The following is a 20,077-nucleotide window of genomic DNA, read 5'->3' on the forward strand; positions in this document are numbered from 1 at the left end:
TGGTCATGAAGTACAAGAGAGTTCTTTAAAGAAAACTGTATCATCAAATGCTTCCTGCACTTAACATAAACTCAATACCTAGTGGATCTACCTGAATGCAGGTCCAGCTGTGTGCCACTTCAAAAGCCAATACTCAAAAGACAGGTGCTGATGTAAAGGAAAGTGGTTTATTCAGATGCCGGCCATCTGGAAGATGGGGGACTCATGTCTCAAAGCCCATCTTAACATCACAGTGCAGGCAGAGGTTTTTATAAGGAGGAAGAGGGGAAGCAGAACAAAGAGATCAAGGGAGAGAGTTGAAAAGTTCTGTAAGTGCACAGACAAGCAACAGTCCATTCCAATAAGGTAAGTGATGGTGTGGTATGTGTCATCCTGGCTTCAAGTCATCACAGACGAAGGTCAGCAAACTTTACAGAGCTTGGATGCCTGAAGGTTGGAGTTGGTATCTTTTGAAATTAGTTCCTAGGATTCTTATACAAGCATGCTGTTTATGTATACATCACATGTAGTCAGAATCAGCATTTACAGAAACAATGTCAAAAGAATGTTGAGGTGGGTTAGAAATCCCCACTGTTAAAATTTCCCATTGTTGTGCTGATGATGGCAAATTATATGAACTCTCCAACTGGTGAATTAGCTACTGAGGAATGAAGTTTGGTCTTGAACAAGAAATGACCTCATTATGTCAGAGAGCCAAGGAAACTCAAGAAGAATTAAACTAACAGCATGAGTTGAGAAGTGGAATGTTGACCATTCGAAGAGTGGAGAACTGAGGTATTTTAAGCCCAAATAGATGACCGACTGATGTGGTGGCTGGAATGGATTCCCAGCTAGCTGTCCTGAAAGTGAGACTCTTAAGAAGCTGACCAGCTACTGAATTTGCACACAGACACATTAGAAGCCTTACGGAGTGAAAAATCGCAAGAGACTGCATGAAGTGGATGCCACTCAGAGCCAGGAGAGCTATAAACAAATGCAGAATCAGTGTGCTGCGTGCCTGAATAAAATAGAAGTGAAAGATCAGAATTTGGCAGAAGCAGTTACTCTGGCAGAAAATTCTCAGATGAGGAGAAAGTCGATGAGCTACAGCAGCACATCAAAATGTATAAGTTCAGCTTGGATTCCTTTAAACAGTAATTCATTGATTAGAAGTATAAAGCTACTAGAACACTTCAATCTAAAGAGAAACTGATTAACAGCTTAAAAGAAGGATCTGGTTTTGAAGGCCTAGAGAGCAATATTGCTAAATAGCGTGGAGCTAAAAAAAACTGCGTGAAAAAGAGGTGCAAAGGGAAGAAATACAGAAGCTGATGGGTCAGATACATCAGCTGAGATCTGAATTACAGGATATGGTGGCTCAGCAGGTTAATGAAGGAGAATAACGAGACAACTCTTAACAAGATCTGCAAGACCAAATACCTGGACATAAAACATCTAAGAAGCTAAAGGCAGAATAGAAGATTTATGTCAAACAACACATTGCAAAACAGAATTAAAGATAGAGGAGAAGAAGAAATTTTAAAAATGAGGCATTGGCTTACCAATAAAACCTTAAGCCAGTGGTTTTCAACTGGTGTCACACAAGAATTTTTAAAACATGTAGTACTTGACTAATTAGTCAGGGGCACTGACCTCTTTTCCCTTAGATTGTCAAACAACAACAACAACAACAACAAAAAACCCAACAGTAAACAATAATCATCTGGTGTGAATGAATAACAATTATACCTTTTTTCCCAGATTGGCAATATATATATATTTTGGTGTGCCACAGAATTTTAGTAATTAGTTTATGGTGTGCCATGAGATAAAAAAAAAGGTTGGAAAATCACTGTCTTAGGCAATAGCTGTCAACATTAGAAAGTTGACTCCATCCACTGACTGAGACTCTCATCCAGAAGCACATCATGCTGGAGAGTCTCAACATACTAACAGACTCTAGTTTTCCAGCTGGAGCACATTGAGCAGCAGATGAAATCTGCCACTGGAAATGGTAGTAATGGGTCTTCTGTTAATATGTCTGGAATTGACAATGGCAAAGGCACACATCTGTAAAATGTTCCTGTTTCTTTTAATGACACAGAAACTAATCTGGCAAGAATGTTTAGAAAAGTCTGTGAAGTTCTAGTGCAATTGACCAATTTAGTGTCTGGGAATTTTTCTCTCAAGATTCTCTATAGCACGAATTTTTGTAATTATATATATGGCTTTGCTTCACCTCTGAGTCATGATTGCTCTATTGACTTACACACTAGAAATGCATAACCAACCACATGTCAAATGAACTGAACCCAGTAGTTTCAGTGATTGGTTGTCTTTTTCCAGACTTGGGTCAGCAAAAGGGTCAGTTGCCTAACATTGCTGAAGAGGGTACACAAGATTATTTCATCAGTAAAAAAAAAGAAAAGAAAAATGATTAAAACTAGACCAGGAACTAGCATAAGCAAATACTGAATAATCCTGTTTTATGAATTTCTGAGATTTCTTTAGAAAACCCCTACCAAAAATGTACTTACAAACTATCCAAGAAAACCAAACTACTTAGGTGGGGAGTTGGTACACACAGCAAATAAAAGGATATCACTTTAAGGTTTGGAGGTAGTTATTATAGCCTGTAAAATAAGGATTTAAAATAGTTAAAGAGTTAGAAGCAGGGATAGAAAGCAGGATGAGAGAACAGAATGGAAGTTAAACAAGGCATGATAGTGAGACCAAAACAGTCATGGATAAGAAATTTACCCATATCCAAATAGCACTTCCACAACTTACTGGATAAAATAGAGTACAGTGGCTATGGTAATGTTGAGTGATTTCTTAAAACTAGATGATAGTATATCTAATATCCTGAACTTTTATATAAAACACTTTAATACCATAACCATACTTCTAACTATCAGATTATCAAGTAACTTTTGAAGGGCCTGAGAGTCTGGTGATAACTTTTTAAAATTACAGTTTGGATGGAGTATGAGTAGAACTCACCAAGTATTTTTGTTCTCAGCTTATCCCCTCACTTGGTATCTCCCCTCTCTCCTAACTAACCAAGTGCAGACTAGTCTGATTGTAGGCATTCTTAATGCAAGCAGCCTACCAAGGGAGGGATTATTGATAATAACGAGAACAATATTTTTACTGCAGTATAAGTTGGTAATAGTTATGTCTTTTAGAAACATTGAACATTTGCAACTATGGCCTCTCCAAATTGGGTAAATGAGATTGTGCCTTAATGGCTTACGTTTTTTTATTATTGGATATGAAAGTTTTTTCAAAATCATTTTTAAAAGTTTGGTATTTATATGTGTATTATTATCTGATATTATGGTGTCATAAAACTCCATCTCCTTAGCTGATTGTGTGTTTTCTGGATATAGAAATACAGTTTAAGGAATTATAGTTAGACTAAACTATGTTTTGCAGACCTCTTTGAATTCTGTGCCTCTGTTTAACTTCTTAAAAGGTTCTTCCTTGAGAACTGTTCATTGATAGTATTTAATTTGTAATTATACAGTAAATATGCACCACTGGAACTTAAGTTCATTAATTTGCCTCTCTCCGTTAAGTATTCACTTTTGTATTTTAAAGGCAAATGTACATAAATTAGAACTTAATGTCCTAAGTCTAGAGATGTTCTTTGAGTAAATGATACTTAAGTCCCCCCAAATCTAGAAAACCTATATTCTCTTTTAAGTCCATTTATTGCTGATATTTATGGTACTAAAATCCTTCCCCTGCTTCCCTCTACGTTATTCCTTGAGTGATTCACTCTTTTAGTAGCACTAATAAGGAGCTTTGGCACTTGGAAGTGCTCTTCTTTCCCACCAATAGTTGATCTGTCTCTGGTGAGGCACAGATTTTTCTGCTTGTTTTTTGATTTATAAATACAGAAGTGCTGCTGGGCTTTCCTGCTCTATGGTGCTTTCTTCTCACTCTTTCAACATTGACACACTTGTTGAAATTCCTACAAGTGTTGTTCATTGCAAGATTTGTGATAGCATTGTTCAACTTTTGGTAAATTGTTTTGGGTAAATTCCTCTTTGGGATTCATCAGTGTTTCTCTCATTGTTGCCAACTATATGCTAATTATATTTCAGACCTGATAAAAATGAGTCAATTAAAAAAACTGAATTATACCAATTGTTTTTGAAACTTCCCTAGTATTTTAAATTAGAAATTTTTAGTATAGTGTTAACTCATAACACTTTGAGTACTGAAAAGCATATTTTGAATACCTAAAAAGGACCTTTAGCTTTTTCTGTTATTGTGTAATTTCCTCAAATTGGAAAAATCATTCACCTTTAACCCTTAACAGTATAACATTTGATATATTTTTATATACTCTTTAAGATAGTTGGCAGCATTGTCCTTGATTCTCTGTTGGTTTGGGCTTATAATGTCTTTTTCTTTTCTCCATTTTTTGTTTTGCTTCCTAAGGACATGATGATACAGCGCCATGTGCGATTTTGAAAAGTATGGATAGTTTTAGCTTTCTCCAACATCCAGTCCACCAGAGGAGCTTAGAGATTCTGCAGAGGTGCAAGGAAGAGAAGTACAGTAAGGCTGCAAATCCTGATAAACTCTGTGTCATCACATACCATTTGGAAATGGAAACCAAGAGCTTTCTACACCAGGGCGGGACATAAATTATGGAGGCAATGTGACCTCCAGAATCCTTTGACACATTGGTCTCAGGGTATTTTCATTGAAACTTCATTCTTTTTCTCTTAAAAAAGTTGATATCCCTGTTCTTTTAATTTGAATGGCTATGTGCCTTTTATCCTTGAGATGTTAATCACACTTGGTTACAGACTCTGAATTGGTTTTCATTTTTGGTGTTAAAGTAGCTGAGTAATGGATAAAAATGAATAGTGATTTTTTTCTTGCTGACTTTTGTTTTAAAGCTTTATCAAAATTTTATTGAGGTAAAATCAACTGCACGTAAAACCATAGAGTCTGCCAAGTTTTTACATATATATGCACCTGTAAAATCATCATCATAATCAAGATGATCAATGTATGCAACAACACTGCCTAAGGTTTCCTCTGCAACTTTCTGATTCCAGCTGATATTTGTGCTTGCTTATGCTTCAATTTCAGCATCAACAGTGTTGCTTTTATGTATAATAGGTAAATCAGTTTGATTGCAGACCTCCTATCAGACTTAACTATGTCTGGTTTAGAGCAAAGCTATGGCAATGTTTTGGCTTAAGGAAGAAAACCAGAATCATAGTGGGTGTTTTTGTTTTTTTAAATAAAATAGGTGTAAAAAGATGCTCTTGGTCTCCATTTCCTCTTTTTCTATTTGTTATACTCATTCTGCATGAAAATGGGTGTGTTCTTTTTTTTTCTTGCTTATTGTGGGATTATAGTTATTTGGCTATTGATATAGTGAAAATAACAGGATACTACAAAATACTTAAAGCTTAATGCAAAAATTTGCATATGATGGACCTAAATTACTTACATATTCTGTTCTGAGCTTTTTACAATTCACTACACATTCTTTGCTAATTTCAAGATTCTGTGATTGAAATTTCATGAAATTTTAGTATTCAGTTACCAATGAGTAGAATTCCTAAAAGCAAATGTTATGGGTGTATTTTTTGTTTTTTATTTTTATTTTTTAGTTCTTAGTTTTTCAGTTTTGGTATAAGAAAATATGTAATGCATTTTGAAAAATATTATTTAATATATTTTCTCACTTTAGAAAGAATAAAGGTAAGTATTTCATTTTTAGAAAGCCATCTTTAAATGTCACTCTTTTTACTGCTTTTATTTCTAAAAGGTATACAAATCCTAATTCCATTTATTTATCTTCCTTTTTAAAATATTTTAGTCCACGGAACATTGTTTAAGACAGTCTGTAGATCTTTTGGGGGAGCTTAAATCAATTGTTTTTAAGTTTTAATATGTAATTGCAAGCAATTTGTTTGCTTTGTTGATTTTCATGTCTCTTAGCCTGAAAACCTAGGCTTGACTGTATTCCAGTTTAGTGTATATGGGTCCAGAATAGGAAGGTGCTAAGTTTAGAATAGGCTGCATGAGGAAATTGTACATTTATCTATGTTCACATGCAAATTTATTTCTATATTTCTGGAAGTTGCAGCTTTTTCATTCTTGATAGTTTATTTCATTTTCTTGTATATTACTACCAATAATTAAAAATTTATAATAAATAAAATTATAAATTTAAGTTTGGGATATTTTTTAAAAAATCAGGACTACCAGTTTCCAGCTTTAGCTAATGGTAAATCAGTGAGGTGAATCCTTAGGTAAAAATGGTAACACCTGGAAAAAATGTAAAAGTAACTTTTTGAAAGCACTGGAAAAAGACCCAAAAGACTAGAAAACCAAAGAATACCAAAAAGAAGAAGAAACCAGAGGAGAGTCACTTTTTAAAAAAACATTTTATTTATTTATTTTTAGAGAGAGGGGAAGGGAAGGAAAAAGAGTGGGAGAGAAACATCAATGTGTTGCTTCTCATTTGTCCCCTACTGGGGACCTGGTCTGCAATCCAGGCATGTGCCCTGACTGGGAATTGAATTGGTGACCATTTGCCTCACAGGCCCGTGCTCAGTCCACTGAGCTACACCAGCCAGGGCTGAGAGTCATTCTTTAAGCATAGTGGTGGGTAAGAACTGTGAGTGTATGGCATTTTGCACAAAGTGCTTCCCAGCTCCCATAGCTTCAGGGTCAGAAACCATAATCATGCTGTCTTAAAGTGTCAAAGGACAAACTTGAGGACTAGCAAGCAGCTTGGAACTTAGGAGGAAATTCCTGGAACTGAGAGAGCTGCCAAAAAGTTTGAGGAGAAATTATAAACATTTATGACGATAAATTCAAGTAGATGAAATGAACAAATTCATGCAGTATCAGATAGTAAGTCATCTAAATAGACCCAAGGCAAAATAGAAAATCTGATTAGTCCATATCTATTAACAATATTGGATTCATAAGTAAAGTCTTCACATAGAAACAGAAAAGAGTTCAGACCCAGATAGCTTCAATAATAAATTTTATTTAAGAAACATTTAAGAAAGGAGTAATAACCAGTTCTCAAGTCTTTCAGAAAATAGAGAAGTAAGGAACATTTTACAAATCATATCAATAGGCCAGCGTTATTACTCAAATACCAAAATCAGACACAAACATGGGAACTGAACTACAGCCCAACATACCTTACAATGATACAGGTAAAAATCCTGAATAAGAACATACTGAATTCGGAAATATATTAAAGGAAAATGCAATGAAAACTAAGCAGAATTTGTTCTAGGAATGAAAGGTTGGTTTGATAATAGAAAAATCTATCAACATAACTTGCCATATTAATCATTTTATAAAATGCATGATTATCTCAGTAGATGGATAAAAGAGTTTATCATAATTCTCTACCCATTCTGATTTTAAAACTTTTAGCAGCCTAGTAATAGAAGGCAAATTTTTCAACTTTACGAAGACTACACATGAAAATCCTACAGCAGACATCTTACTTAATGGTGAAAAATTGAGTAGTTCTTCCCTGACACTGACAACAAAGCAAAGAAATTTGCTTTTGCCACTCAATTAAACATTGTACTAAAAGTCATATAAATAGTGCAATAAAGCAACAAAAAGAAATAAAAGGTACATAGAATGAAGAAGTTGTAGACAGTATGATCATCTATATAGAAAGTGCTAGTGAGTTTAAAAAATGCTTTTTGTTCTGAAAAGAGAATTTAACAATCTCATAGGATACTAGGTAAATATATGAAATTAAATGATAACACACTAGCCATGTGAATACTTGGAAAATGAAATTTGTAAATTCTGTTTGTACATCTGTGGAAGCCAGCCTTCTAGATATGTTTGAGTTATCTCCATTTTCTGGTATTCACAACCTCATGTAATCTTCTCCCGTCTTTTATTAGTGTTGGTCTGTGTGAGCTATAGGACATGGAAAAAGAGATAGTATGTCACTTCTAAAATTAAATTATAGAAAGAAGATTGCAGTTTCTGTCTTAGGTAATTTATGTCTTTCTAGCTCCCTCTTTCTTCACTGTCTCTAAGAGAAGCAAACTTCCATTTATGAGTAGCCCTATTAAAAATCTCACTGAAGCCTCCAGTTGGCAAGTACTGAGGCCTGCTACCAACTACAGGAGTGACCTTAGAAGTGGATCCTTCAGTTCTATTCCAGTGTTGAGATGATGGCAGCCTTGGTCAACAGCTCGAATACAAACACATGAGAGACCTTCTCAGAACCACTGGCTAAGCATATGTTGAAACCTGTTCGTCTGGAAACTCTGATATAATTGTTTATAGTTTTAAAGCATTTTACTGTGTTATGGACAATAATATAACGTACCAAAATATGAAATACTTAGAGATAAATTTAACAAAATATGTGTTAGACCAGTGTACAACTGACAGAAAATGTATAAAACCTAAATAGATGAAGATAGATACATTTTTGTTTTCCTGAGATGCCAGTTCTTCTTTGAATGGATCTGTGTATTGAATGTGTAATCCCAATGAATGTCAGCAGAATTTTGGGTAGAAATTCATAAGCTGGTAAAAATTTATATAGAAATATAGAATAGCTAGAATGGGCAAAATAAGTTTGAAAAAGAAAAAAGCTGGAGAACTTATTCTATGATTTCAAGATTAAAATGATGATGATCTTGTCAGTGTAAGGATCATAAAATCAATGGTACCAAGTAGAGAGTTCATGAGTAGATATATACATACATGGTCAATTGATTTTCCCAAAGGTGCTGACATAATTCAGTGGGGTAAAGTATATAGTTTTTTAAACAAATGTCACTGGAACAACTGGATATCCGAAATTAACTCAAAATTGGCCATACACCTCTTTGTAAAGAGTAAAACTAGTAAATTGTGGAATAAAACCCGAGAGAAGATGTTTGCAATTTTGGGACAGGCAAAGGTTTCTTAGATGGGACATAAGAGCAATTAATTGCAGTTCAATGAAATAGAAAACTTCTGCTTTTAAAAATGTATTAAGAAAACAAAAAGCATAGCACAGCTGGAAAAGAATATTTGTAATAATTTATAATATTGAAAACTGATAATGGACTTGAAAAAATATTTTTAAAATCCTGCAGTGGTAAGATAAAGTTAACAATGACTAAAGGTTTGAATATATGTTTTCAAAAAGAAGATATGTGAATTGTCCATAGACTCAGGAAAGATTATTGGTTTCATTAGTCACTGGGGAAATGAAAATTATAGTAACAATGAGGTCACATTAACACCCTGTATTATGGCCAAAATTTAAGAAAATGACTAAACTAACTGACAATGAGGATGTGGAACAATGGAATGTTTATTTATACTCTGCTGGCAATGTAAAATACTACAATTACTTTGGAAAACAGTGTCAGCTTTCATAATGGTAGGTATATATTTTCAATATGCTCTACTAGTTTCAATTTTATTTTTATTTATTTTTCTATTGTTCAGTTGTAGTTGTTCCCATTCTTCCCCCCCCCCCGCCTTACTCTCCCCTGACCTACCTTCCCACTTCCCTCATTCAGTCCTCCCCCTCAACACCCCACCCCATGGTCTTTGTCCATGGGTCCTTTATACATGTTTGTTAACTTTACCCTTCTCCTTCTTTCCTGCATTAACCCCTCCACCCAGGTTACTGTCAGTTTGTCCTTGATTTCCATGTCTCTAGTTCTGTTTTGCTCATTCGTTTCTTTTCTTGATTAGAATCCATTTATAGGTGACATCATATGGTATTTGTCTTTCACCACCTGGCTTATTTTATTTAGCATAATGCTCTAAGCAAAGGGTAGGATTTTATTATTTCTGCTGCGTAGAATTCCATTGTGTAAAATTACCAAAGTTTTTGATCCACTTATTTGCCTATGGGCACTTAGGCTGCTTCCAGCACTTGGCTAGTGTAAATAGTGCAGCTATGAACAGTGGGGTGCATAGATTCTCTTGAATTGGTGTTTCAGGATACTTAGGGTATAGTCCCAGCAGTGGAATTGCTGGGTCAAAAGGCAGTTCCATTTTTAGTTTTTTGATGAAATTCCATACTATTTTCCACAGTGTCTGCACCAGTCTGCATTCCCACCAGCAGTGTAATAGGGTTCTCTTTTCTCCACAACCTCACCATCACTTGCTAGTTGATTTGCTTATGGTGGCCATTATGATGGGTGTGAAGTAGTATCTCATTGTGGTTTTAATTTACATCTCTTTGATAGCTATCGATGCTGAGTGGATATCCTTTCATATGGCTGTGGGCCCTCTGTATGTCCTCCTTGGAGAAGTGTCTGTTCAGGTCTTTTGCCATTTAATTGGGTTGTCTTCCTGGAGTGGAGTTGTGCGAGTTCTGAATATATTTTGGAGATCACACCCTCGTCTGCAGTATCATTGGCAAATATATTTTGCCATAAGGTTTATTCCCTTTCTATTTTACTGATGTTTTCTTTAGCCATGCAGAAGCTTTTTAATTTGATGAGGTCCCATTTGTTTATTCTTTCCTTTATATCCCTTGCCCTAGGGGATTTATTGGTGAAAATATTGCTGCGTGGTATATCTCAAATTTTCCTGCCCATGTTTTTTTCTAGGACTTTTATGGTGTTGTGACTTATATTTAAGTCTTTTATCCATCTTAACTTTATTTTTGTGTACGGTGTAAATTGATGGTCAAGTTTCATTTTTTTGCATGTAGCTGTCCAGATTTTCAATCATTGTTTGTTGAAGAAGCTATTTTTACTCCATTTTATGCTCCTGCCTGCTTTGTTGAATATTAATTGACCTTAGAGACCTGGGTTTATTTCTGGGCTCTCTGTTCTGTTCCATTGGTCTATGTGTCTGTTCTTAGGCCAGTACCAGGCTGTTTTGATTACAGTGGCCTTGTAATACAGTTTGATATCAGGTATTCTGATCTCTCCTACTTTGTTCTTCTTTCTTAAAATTGCTGAAGCTATTCAGGGTCATATGGTTCCATATAAATTTTTGAAATGTTTGCTCTATATTTGTGAAATATGTCACTGGCATTCTGATAGAGATTGTGTCGAACCTATACATTGCTTTGGGTAGTATGGACATTTTGATGATGTTAATTCTTCCAGTCCATAAAGATGGTGTATGCTTCCATTTATTTATGTCTTCCTTAATTTCTTTCTTCAGTGTTCTGTAGTTTTCTCAGTACAGCTCTTTTATTTTTCTGGTTAGGTTTATTCCTAGGTACTTTATTTATTTATTTTTGTTGCTATAGTAAATGGGACTTATTTTCCTAACTTATGTTTCTGATATTTCATCGTTGGTATATAAATATGACTTTCTTGTGTGAATATTGACTTTGTATCCCACTGTTTTGCCAAATTCACTTACTAGGTTGAATAGTTTCTTGTTGGAGTCTGTAGGGTTTTCTGTGTACACTGTCATGTCATCTGCAAATAATGGCAATTTAATCCTGGGTTGCATGGTCTGTCTCGTCCCCCAGTTCTTTCTCCCAGTTATCTGCACAGAAATGTGGGACTGCTTGCTCTGCCTGCCACTGCCTCACCCACCCCCGTCCTTCAGCCTCTGCCTTGCTGCGGGTCATCTCCTCTCTGGTTGCCTGTCTCCACCCCTCCTACCAGTGTGGATGAATGTTTCTTCTTCAACTCCTTGATTGTCGGACTTTCATACAGTTCATTTTTTTCTGGCATTTCTGGTTATTTTTTATTTTTAAATATTTTGTTGTCCTTTTGGTTGCGTAAGGAGGCAGAGTATATTTACCTATGCCTCGATCTTGGCCAGAAGTCCTGGTTTTATTTATTTGGGTTTCCTCCCTCCCTCCCTCCCTCCCTCCCTCCCTCCCTTCCTTCCTTCCTTCCTTCCTTTTTCTTTCTTTCTTTGATTCTGGTTAAAAACTTGTCTATTTTGTTTATCTTTTCAAAGAATCACCTCCTGGATTTATTGATCCTTTGCATTGTTCTTTTAGTCTCTATGTTGTTTAATTCTGCTCTGATCTTGGTTATTTTCTTCCTTTTTACTTGCTCTGGGTTTTGTTTGTTAATGTTTTTTTGCTTCTTCTAGATGTTGGGTTTGGTTGTTTATTTGAAATGTTTCTATGATTTTTAAAAGGTACTGCCTGTATTGCTATAAACTTCCCTCTCAGGACTTTCTGCTCTGTGTCCCATAGATTTTGGACTGTTGTGTGTTCATTTTCATTTGTTTCCATAAACTTTTTGATTTCTCCCTTGATCTTATTCTTGACCCATTCATTGTGTAATAGCATGCAATTCAGTCTTCATGAGTTTGACTGTTCTTGAGTTTTTTCTTTGAGGATGATATTTAGTTTCAAGCCCTTGTGGTTGAGAAAAAGCTTGATATGATTTCAATTTTCTTGAATTTGTTGAGGCTGGAGATATGTTCTGTCATGTGGTCTGTCTTTGAAAATATTCCATGTGCATTTGAAAAGAATGTGTATTTTGCCTGTTTGGGATGACAGGTTCTATATATATCAATGAAGTCCCTTTGATCTAGTGTGTTGTTCAGTGCCACAATGTTATTGTTCATTCTTTGTTTAGAATATCTATCCATTGTTGACAGTGGGGTGTTAAAATCCCCTAGTATACAAGTGTGTTGCTGTTTATCTCTTTCTTGATATCCTGCAAGGTTTTCATTATGTATTTGTGTGCTCCTATGTTGCGTGCATTTATTTTTATAATGTTTATATCTTCTTGATGGGTTCTTGCCTTGAGTATTATGAAGTGTCTTTCTTTGTCTCTTTTTATGGCCTTTGGTTTGAAGTTTATTTTGTCCGATATAAGTATTGCTACCCCAGCTTGTTTTTCTCTCCATTTGCTTAGAATATTTTTTTCCAATCCTTGTTCTGAGGTGAGCCTCCTGTAGGCAGCATACATGCGGGTCATGTTTTCTTATCCATTCAGCTACCCTGTGTTTTTTATTGGATATTTAATCCATTTATGTTCAACTTTATTATTGATAGGTCCTTATTCATTGCCATTTCCCACTTTTATACCTCCTCTCTCCCTCACTCTTTTTCTTCTTCTTAAAGCAGTCCCTTTAGCATCTCTTGTAGGGCTGGTTTGATGGAGGTATATTCTTTTGGCTTTCTTTTGTCTGGGAAACTCCTTATTTCACCTTCCATTTTAAATGAGATCTTAGTAGAGTAGTCTTGGATGCAAGTCTTTACTTTTCATTACTTAGAGTATTTCTACCCATCCCCTTCTGGCTTATAATGTTTCTGTGGAAAACTCAACTACTAGCCTTATTGGGGCTCCCATGTATGTTACTCTTTCTCCCTTGCTGCTTTTAATATTCTCTCTTTGTCTTTAAAATTTGAAATTTAATTATGATGTGTCTTGGAGTAGGCCTTTTTGGCTTTATCTTGATTGGGACCCTCTGTGCTTCCTGAACTTGCATGGCTTTTCCCCCTCTCCAGGTTATGGAAGTATTCTGTCATTATTTTTTCAAACAGGTTTTCTCTCCCTTGCTGCTTTTCTTTTCCTTCTGGTATTCCTATGATTCAAATATTGTTGCATTTCACATTGTCTTGAAGTTCCTTTAAGCTATCCTCAAACTTTTTGAGTTTTTTTTATGCTACTGCTCTACCTGGGTATTTATTTCTACCTTGTCTTCCAGCTGACTAGTTCAGTCCTCGGCTTCATTCAGTCTGCTTGTGATTCCTTCTAGTATATTTTTTATTTCAGATATTGTATTCTTTACTTCTTTCTGGTTCTCGTTCATAGTTTCTATTTTTCATGCTGTTCTAGTTCCCACTGAGTTCTTTGTAGTTGTCAGTGAGTTCCTTGAGCATCCTTTTAACCTTTTTTTTTTTTTTTAAATTCTGTGTTTGATAGTTCGCTTGCCTCAATTTCATTTAGCTCCTTCACTGGAGATTCTTACATCCATTTTGATTGGGGGGGTTCTTTTTCGTCTCTTCATTTAAGTGAGTCTTTTTGTTTGTTTGTGTCTGCATTTCGGGATGTTCTGCTTTGCCAGCTGTCTTTGTGGGGTGGACTCCTGTGGTAGGAGTTCTGTGGGGGTCAGTGGTACGGTCTCTGTGATCTCCTTGTCTGGATGCTCTAGGGTTGCCCTTGCTTCAGTTTCTGTGTGCTCTCTTTTTGTATTTGGGCTCCACTTATCGGTGACTTCTTTATTGGTGGGTTCTCCCCTCCAGCGGGCTTACTGGTAGTCATAGCTCCCACCTTGTCTTGTTTGCTGTTGTTCAGATGTCCGTTAACAAAGCAGTATTATCAGACAGTCAAACCTACAACAGCAAAAAGAACCTGCATACCATATCAGCAATCTTAAATGCTACTTAGCAAAATTAATAAAGGTGAAGAGAGATTACAGGTATTATAAGATATGACAAAGGGAATACGAGATGACTAAGAGTGGGGGAAATGTTGAATGGTAGGAGGGAGGAGACTTGATGAGAGTGGGGATAGAACTGAGGTGAAGAAAGAGAGAAAAAAATTTCAAATGTAATTAAAACATGAAAGGACAATAGGAACAATGGGGTAACAAGAGGGACAGTATACTGTGAGGTTTAGAGTAAAATTGAAAAGGTATTGTACCAATGAAACAAAATTGCAGAGAAACCATAGCAGGGTCAATAGCAAAAACAGCTGAATGAAATTTAATTAAAAAAACTGGTGGAATGGGAATAAGAATATTATACAAAAATGAAAAGTGAATGAGATGTTTACTGTAAAGAAAAGTGATTTTGAGAGGATGGGGGAAGCAAACCATTAAGAGTGAGGAGGAAAGCCCAGATTGAGAGAGGGGAAGAAAAGAAAATGAAATAAAATTCCTCACTCAACTGATCAGGGGAGGAGGAAGGTGAAATGGAGTGAGACAGGGGGAGAGTATTCTATGGGATTTAAAGTACAAACAATTAGGAATTCTGTTGGAGAAGTACAGCAATGACCATGGTATTTCACCCAACTAACCACTATTTATAAAGGTGGAGAAGAAATAAGACTCTTATACGAAGGGGAAAAGAATATGAGCTGACTTAAGAACAAAGAGCGCTTATTCGAGGTTAGATGGAGGAGAAAGTGAGAGTGAGGGGTAGGAACATGGTGTGGTGTGAGAGAATATGAAGTTTACCACAACAGTAAGAAAGCTCAGGAAGATGGCAAAATAAAAAGTAAAAGACCAAAAGTAACGAGTTATTTGCAATATGAGTGAAATGAAAGAAGGAAAGTTAAAATGCAATATGAAAAGGAACAAAAAAAAAACCCCTGAAAATGGTAAAAAGTGAAATTTTAAAAAATATGCAAGTTCTCATAAAGAGCAAGGGGAAATTTGTGTCAGCTCTTGGTGTTATCACTTCTTTCTGGATCTGTCCCTGGTTTTCTCGTAGTTACCCTTGGTGGGGGGGGGGGCCCTTCTGGTGGTTATTAAGTGTATTCAGTTGGCATTGCGGATATTCCTCGCTCTTGCATGCAGTGGAGAAGTGGTCTCTGTTTTTCCTTTCTAGTGATTAGGCAAGGAAGGGGGCTCAGTCTAGGCTACAGCAATCACAGGTGCCCAGTTTCCAGCCCACACCCTAAGCACAGTGTTCACCCCTCATTCTCCCCTCTGTGCAGTTGCTCCAGGCTGGTGCAGATTAGCCACCTTGCTTTGAACTTCTTTGATCAATCCATGAGATGCACTAAGTGAAAGCAAATCCCTGTCACAATCCTCCCTCTTTGTTGGCTAGCCTCTGGACACGCAAGGACCCTGCCCAGTGCCACTCCCCTCCCCTTTGTAAAAAGTCTCTTTGGCTGCTGTTGTTGCTCTGAGCCACTGCCCAACTTTCTACCCACTCCAACTCTCTGGCAAGTCCAGAGGCTATCTCAGACACAGCCAGTTGCGGCCCTTCTCTTCTCCCAGTTCCAGGTGCCACCGGAATCACCACCACTCTTTGGCACTGTCCCATCTGACAAGCACTGCCCTGGCTGCGGTATCCCCCCACCCCCTGCGTGCCCCCACATCCTCCCCCACAAGACTTTGTTCAAGTCTCTCCTGGCTTGATTCTTTCCCTGTGGCCAATGGGATTTCTGTCGCTTACTAGGGACTTTCCCTGTCCACCTATAAAACCTCTTTTTACTGCCCATTTTGAAGCGTCCTCTGCTCACTTTGGCTTCCAAACTTTCTATCAGCTAAGATTCTGTTGGCTGTTCACTCTGTGCTTCAGAACATCAGCTAAGTGTCCCAGTTGGGTGCATGAGCAAGTAGGTTCAGCTCCCACCTACTTTGCTGTCATCTTCTCTCTCCTCAATTTTAGGTATGGGTAAATACACATGAATTTTAACTTACAGTTCATCAGAATGATACAAAAGTAGCATCTTTACTGTCTCATAAGAAGCCTTTATTTATGAAATGAGAACTAGGAAAAGGAAAAATGAGTTTAAGTGATAAAATGGGAAACATGAAATAAAATACAAATACTATTTTAAATTACTAAAAATAGATTAACTTCACCAATTAAAATCTCAAAATAGATATTTCAAAATATTTAATTAAATATCTATAAAGTTCTTTAAATGATGAGAATAAAAGGATGGACAAAGATGTACCAGGCAAAGATGAACAATAGCTATAAATAAATGTAGCCATCTCTACAGTTCTTTCCCAGTACAACTTATGAAAAGGCTTAGTACAGAAAAGCTGAACTAACTCACTAGAAAGTTTTCTTATCTGATAAAACTTAGTAGTAATTTCTGATTTGAAAACAAGGTTAAAATAAGTACTGGGTGACATCATCTATTACAGAAATGGAATGACTATAATCAAGGCATTAGAAAGTTCTTGTACTCTTTAGAAAAAGTAAATTAGAAAATTTTAGATTAGAATTCTAGAAATAGATTAGAATTCATAAATGTTAAAAAATTAAAGATAATCAAAGAGGAGGGTATATATAACTTACAAAAGAAAGAAATCATAATGTAAAGAAAATACTTCAGTAGATACCTGGGCAGAACTACAATAATTAGAGTAAATACAAAGCATAAAATAGAGAGTCAGAAAAAGCTCCAAATAGTAACACCAGTAAATTAAATACACCAAACCAAACAGTTAAAAAATAGATTATGAGTTATAAAAAATAAAATAAAATTTAAGTATAAAATAAGAAACAAACTTAAAACATGAACACAGTATTAAAAATAAAATGTTAGAATAAAATTGTATCGAAAAATTTATTTTTGCTATCATACATTTTCCTAGGTCTTTCAGGCAACTCTTATTAAGATTTCCCATCCAAAATATTTTTTCCATTGCTATAAATTAGTTTTACCTTCTTTAAAAGGTTTGTAGATATGTATTCTTTGGTATTTTGATTATGCAACATATTCACCTATGTTTCATATATCAGGAATTTTCCACCTGTACTTCACATATCAGGAATTTTTCCCATTGTGTACACACACACAGAATTGTGACTACAACTTTGTGTTTACCTCATTTATTGGTGAATATAAGGGTTGTGTACTGTTTTAAACTCTTGTGAGGAATCCAGCTATCCCAAGCATTCTTGTTTGTGTAATTTTTTATACATATATTTTTATTCTTTGGGTAAAACTTATCAGTGTAGTTACTGTGTCACAAAGTAGATATGTCTAACATCATTAGGAATTATCAAACTTTTGGCACTTTAAAAAAATGTATCATTTTTTTCCTGCGTTATTTGTGATGATAAACTCAGATGTCATCCTATTGTTATTCCTTCATATTTAATGTACTTTTTTTCCACTGGCTGCTTCAAGATTGTCTGTCTCTCTTTTTTTTTTTTTTTGGTCTAGCAGTTTGACTATGATGTTCCTAAATATTTATATTAATCCTGTTTGGGATTTTCTGCACCTTTGGGCCTGTGTTTCATTGTTCTTTATCAAATTTAGGAAATTTTTGGCCAGTACTTTTTCAAAAAAATTTTGTGCTGCAATTTCCCTTTTTCTTTTGAGATACCAATTATATGTTCTTGAATATTTGATATCGTCTCATGGATTCCTCATACTGTGTTCAGGTTTTTTTCTATTTTCTTTCTGTTCTTCAGTTTGGATCATTTTTATTTATCTGATTTTAAGTTTTTTATGTCATTTCACAGTTTCTCTTAAGCCCATATGAATGTTTTATTTCGGAAAATTTCAGTTTTTAGTTCCAGAATATCTATTTGATTCCTTTTTAGTTTCCATTTCTTTCCTGAGATTTCCTGTTGGTTAACTCAGTAAGATCATCTCCTACTTTAAGTCATTGACCATTATGATATCTTTTTAAAATTTTTATTTTATTTTAGTTTTTACATTAGCTTTTAGTCCCCTTATACTCCCTGCTCCCAGGAATCACTGCACTGTTTTTAATGTCCATGAGCCTTTTTCTTTTCTATTCAACCCTCCCTCCCCTTACCCTCCCTCCACCAGCTAGCCATCATCCTGCTCTCCATCTTTGAGTCTGTTCCCACTTTCCTTGTTAGTTCAGTTTGTTCATTAGATTCCACATATGAGTGAAATCATACGGTATTTGTCTTTCTGTCACTGGCTTATTTCACTTACCATAATTTTCTCCAGATCCATCTACTCTGTCACAAAGGGTAAAACTTTTTTTTTTTACAGCCAAGTAGTATTCCATTGTGTAAATGCCCCACAGTTGTTTTATCCATTCATTTACTGATGGACACTTGGGCTGCTTCCATATCTTGGTGGTTGTAAATAACACTGCAGTGAACACAGGGATGCTTATATTCTTTCGAGTTAGTGTTTTATGGATATATTCCCAGAAGTGGGATTGCTTTTGTGATAATTCCCACAAGTGGACAGTATTGGAATCTGATGCTGTTGGAATGGATCAGAGTTGTTGAGCTCAGGGCTTCATTTTCCAATCTGACTGATCAGTTGCAAATGTTCAGTATACTATTTTTATGTCTTTTTAATGTTTAAAATATTTAATAATTGTTGTTAAAATCATTCCATAGAGGGAAATAAAGAAGTTATAACATGTATAAAAGAGCCATTTTGTTTGCAGGGGAGATGCTCCCCAAAAAGAGAAGAAAGTTCCCTGTGAGCATTTTACAGTGTAGAAGAATTTAAGAACACGAATCCCATAAAGCAATACCATACATTTGAGAATATAAAATATCAGTATGATATTGGAAATAGGTATTGAACTATGAAAATAGTAGAGGTATAAAACAACACACGTATGAGCTCAAGAAGTAGAGGCAAGAGCTGAAAATTGAGTTACTAATGTTGAGGAAAGGCTTGAGATGATTGTTTCAATATGCAGAAGAAAAGAATGGGTATAGAAGATAGAAAATGATAATTTGTCATAGGGAAATTGGAGTCCATGACTTAGGAACTTAATAAATGAAATTCTATTTCACTGAATGTCTTAGCACCTTTGTCAAAATTTAGTTGCTTATAAATGTAAAGGTTTGTTTCTGTACTCTTAGTTTCTTTCCATTGATCCATTTATCTATCATTATGCTCATACCATATTGTCTCAGTTACTGTTTCTTTGTAGTAAGTTTTGAACTCAGGAATTGTGAGTCCTCCCACCATCTGCCTCTTTTTCAGTGTTGTTTTGGCTATTAAGGGTCTCTTGCATATACATATTAATTATAGGATGAGTCTATTCATTTCTGCAAATATAGGGCAGCTGGAATATTAAAAGAGGTTGCATAGATCTGTAAGTCAGTTTTGGAATCATTGCTATATCAACCTTCATTAAGTTTTCCAATCCATGAGTGTGGATGGCATCCCATTTACTTATATTAAATTTCTTTTAATGATGTTTGTAGTTTTCATTATAGACATTTTATATGTTTCTGTTAAATTTATTTCTTTTATATTGATGTTAATGGAATCATTTTCTTAATTTCATTTTTGATTGTTTATTGCTATAGTATAGAAGTACAATTGAATATTGATCTTATATCTTGTAATTTTACTGAACTCACTTATTACTCCTAATAGTTTTTTTGTGGGTTACTTAGGATTTTCTACATACAAGGTTGTTATATTGAATAAGTATGCTTTCACTTTTTCCTCCCAGTGTGTCTTACCGACAATAAATGGTTTTTTGTGTGTGTATGTGTGCTATGAAAATTGATAGCCATATGCATATA

The 20,077-nt window shown here is 35.4% G+C and overlaps 1 protein-coding gene and 1 pseudogene across 8 annotated transcripts in view; both read left to right on the forward strand.

The window, feature by feature from the left end:
• Positions 1 to 20,077, forward strand: part of MYO9A (myosin IXA) — a 312,362-nt gene that overhangs the window by 161,230 nt on the left and 131,055 nt on the right. For 7 of the 8 annotated variants that reach the window (XM_053656781.1, XM_053656780.1, XM_053656783.1 and 4 more), the window contains one exon: positions 4,432 to 4,551. The exons of the other annotated variant lie outside the window; for it this stretch is intronic. In XM_053656781.1, coding sequence (XP_053512756.1) covers positions 4,432 to 4,551 — 120 coding nt within the window. The remainder of the gene's footprint in view (positions 1 to 4,431; positions 4,552 to 20,077) is intronic. 8 annotated transcript variants of the gene reach the window in all.
• On the forward strand, positions 648 to 2,706 carry LOC119043306 (golgin subfamily A member 5-like; annotated as a pseudogene).

This window comes from Artibeus jamaicensis, unplaced genomic scaffold, assembly GCF_021234435.1.
Source record: "Artibeus jamaicensis isolate MK-2021 breed Jamaican fruit bat unplaced genomic scaffold, CSHL_Jam_final scaffold_286, whole genome shotgun sequence".
Lineage (NCBI taxonomy): Eukaryota > Metazoa > Chordata > Mammalia > Chiroptera > Phyllostomidae > Artibeus > Artibeus jamaicensis.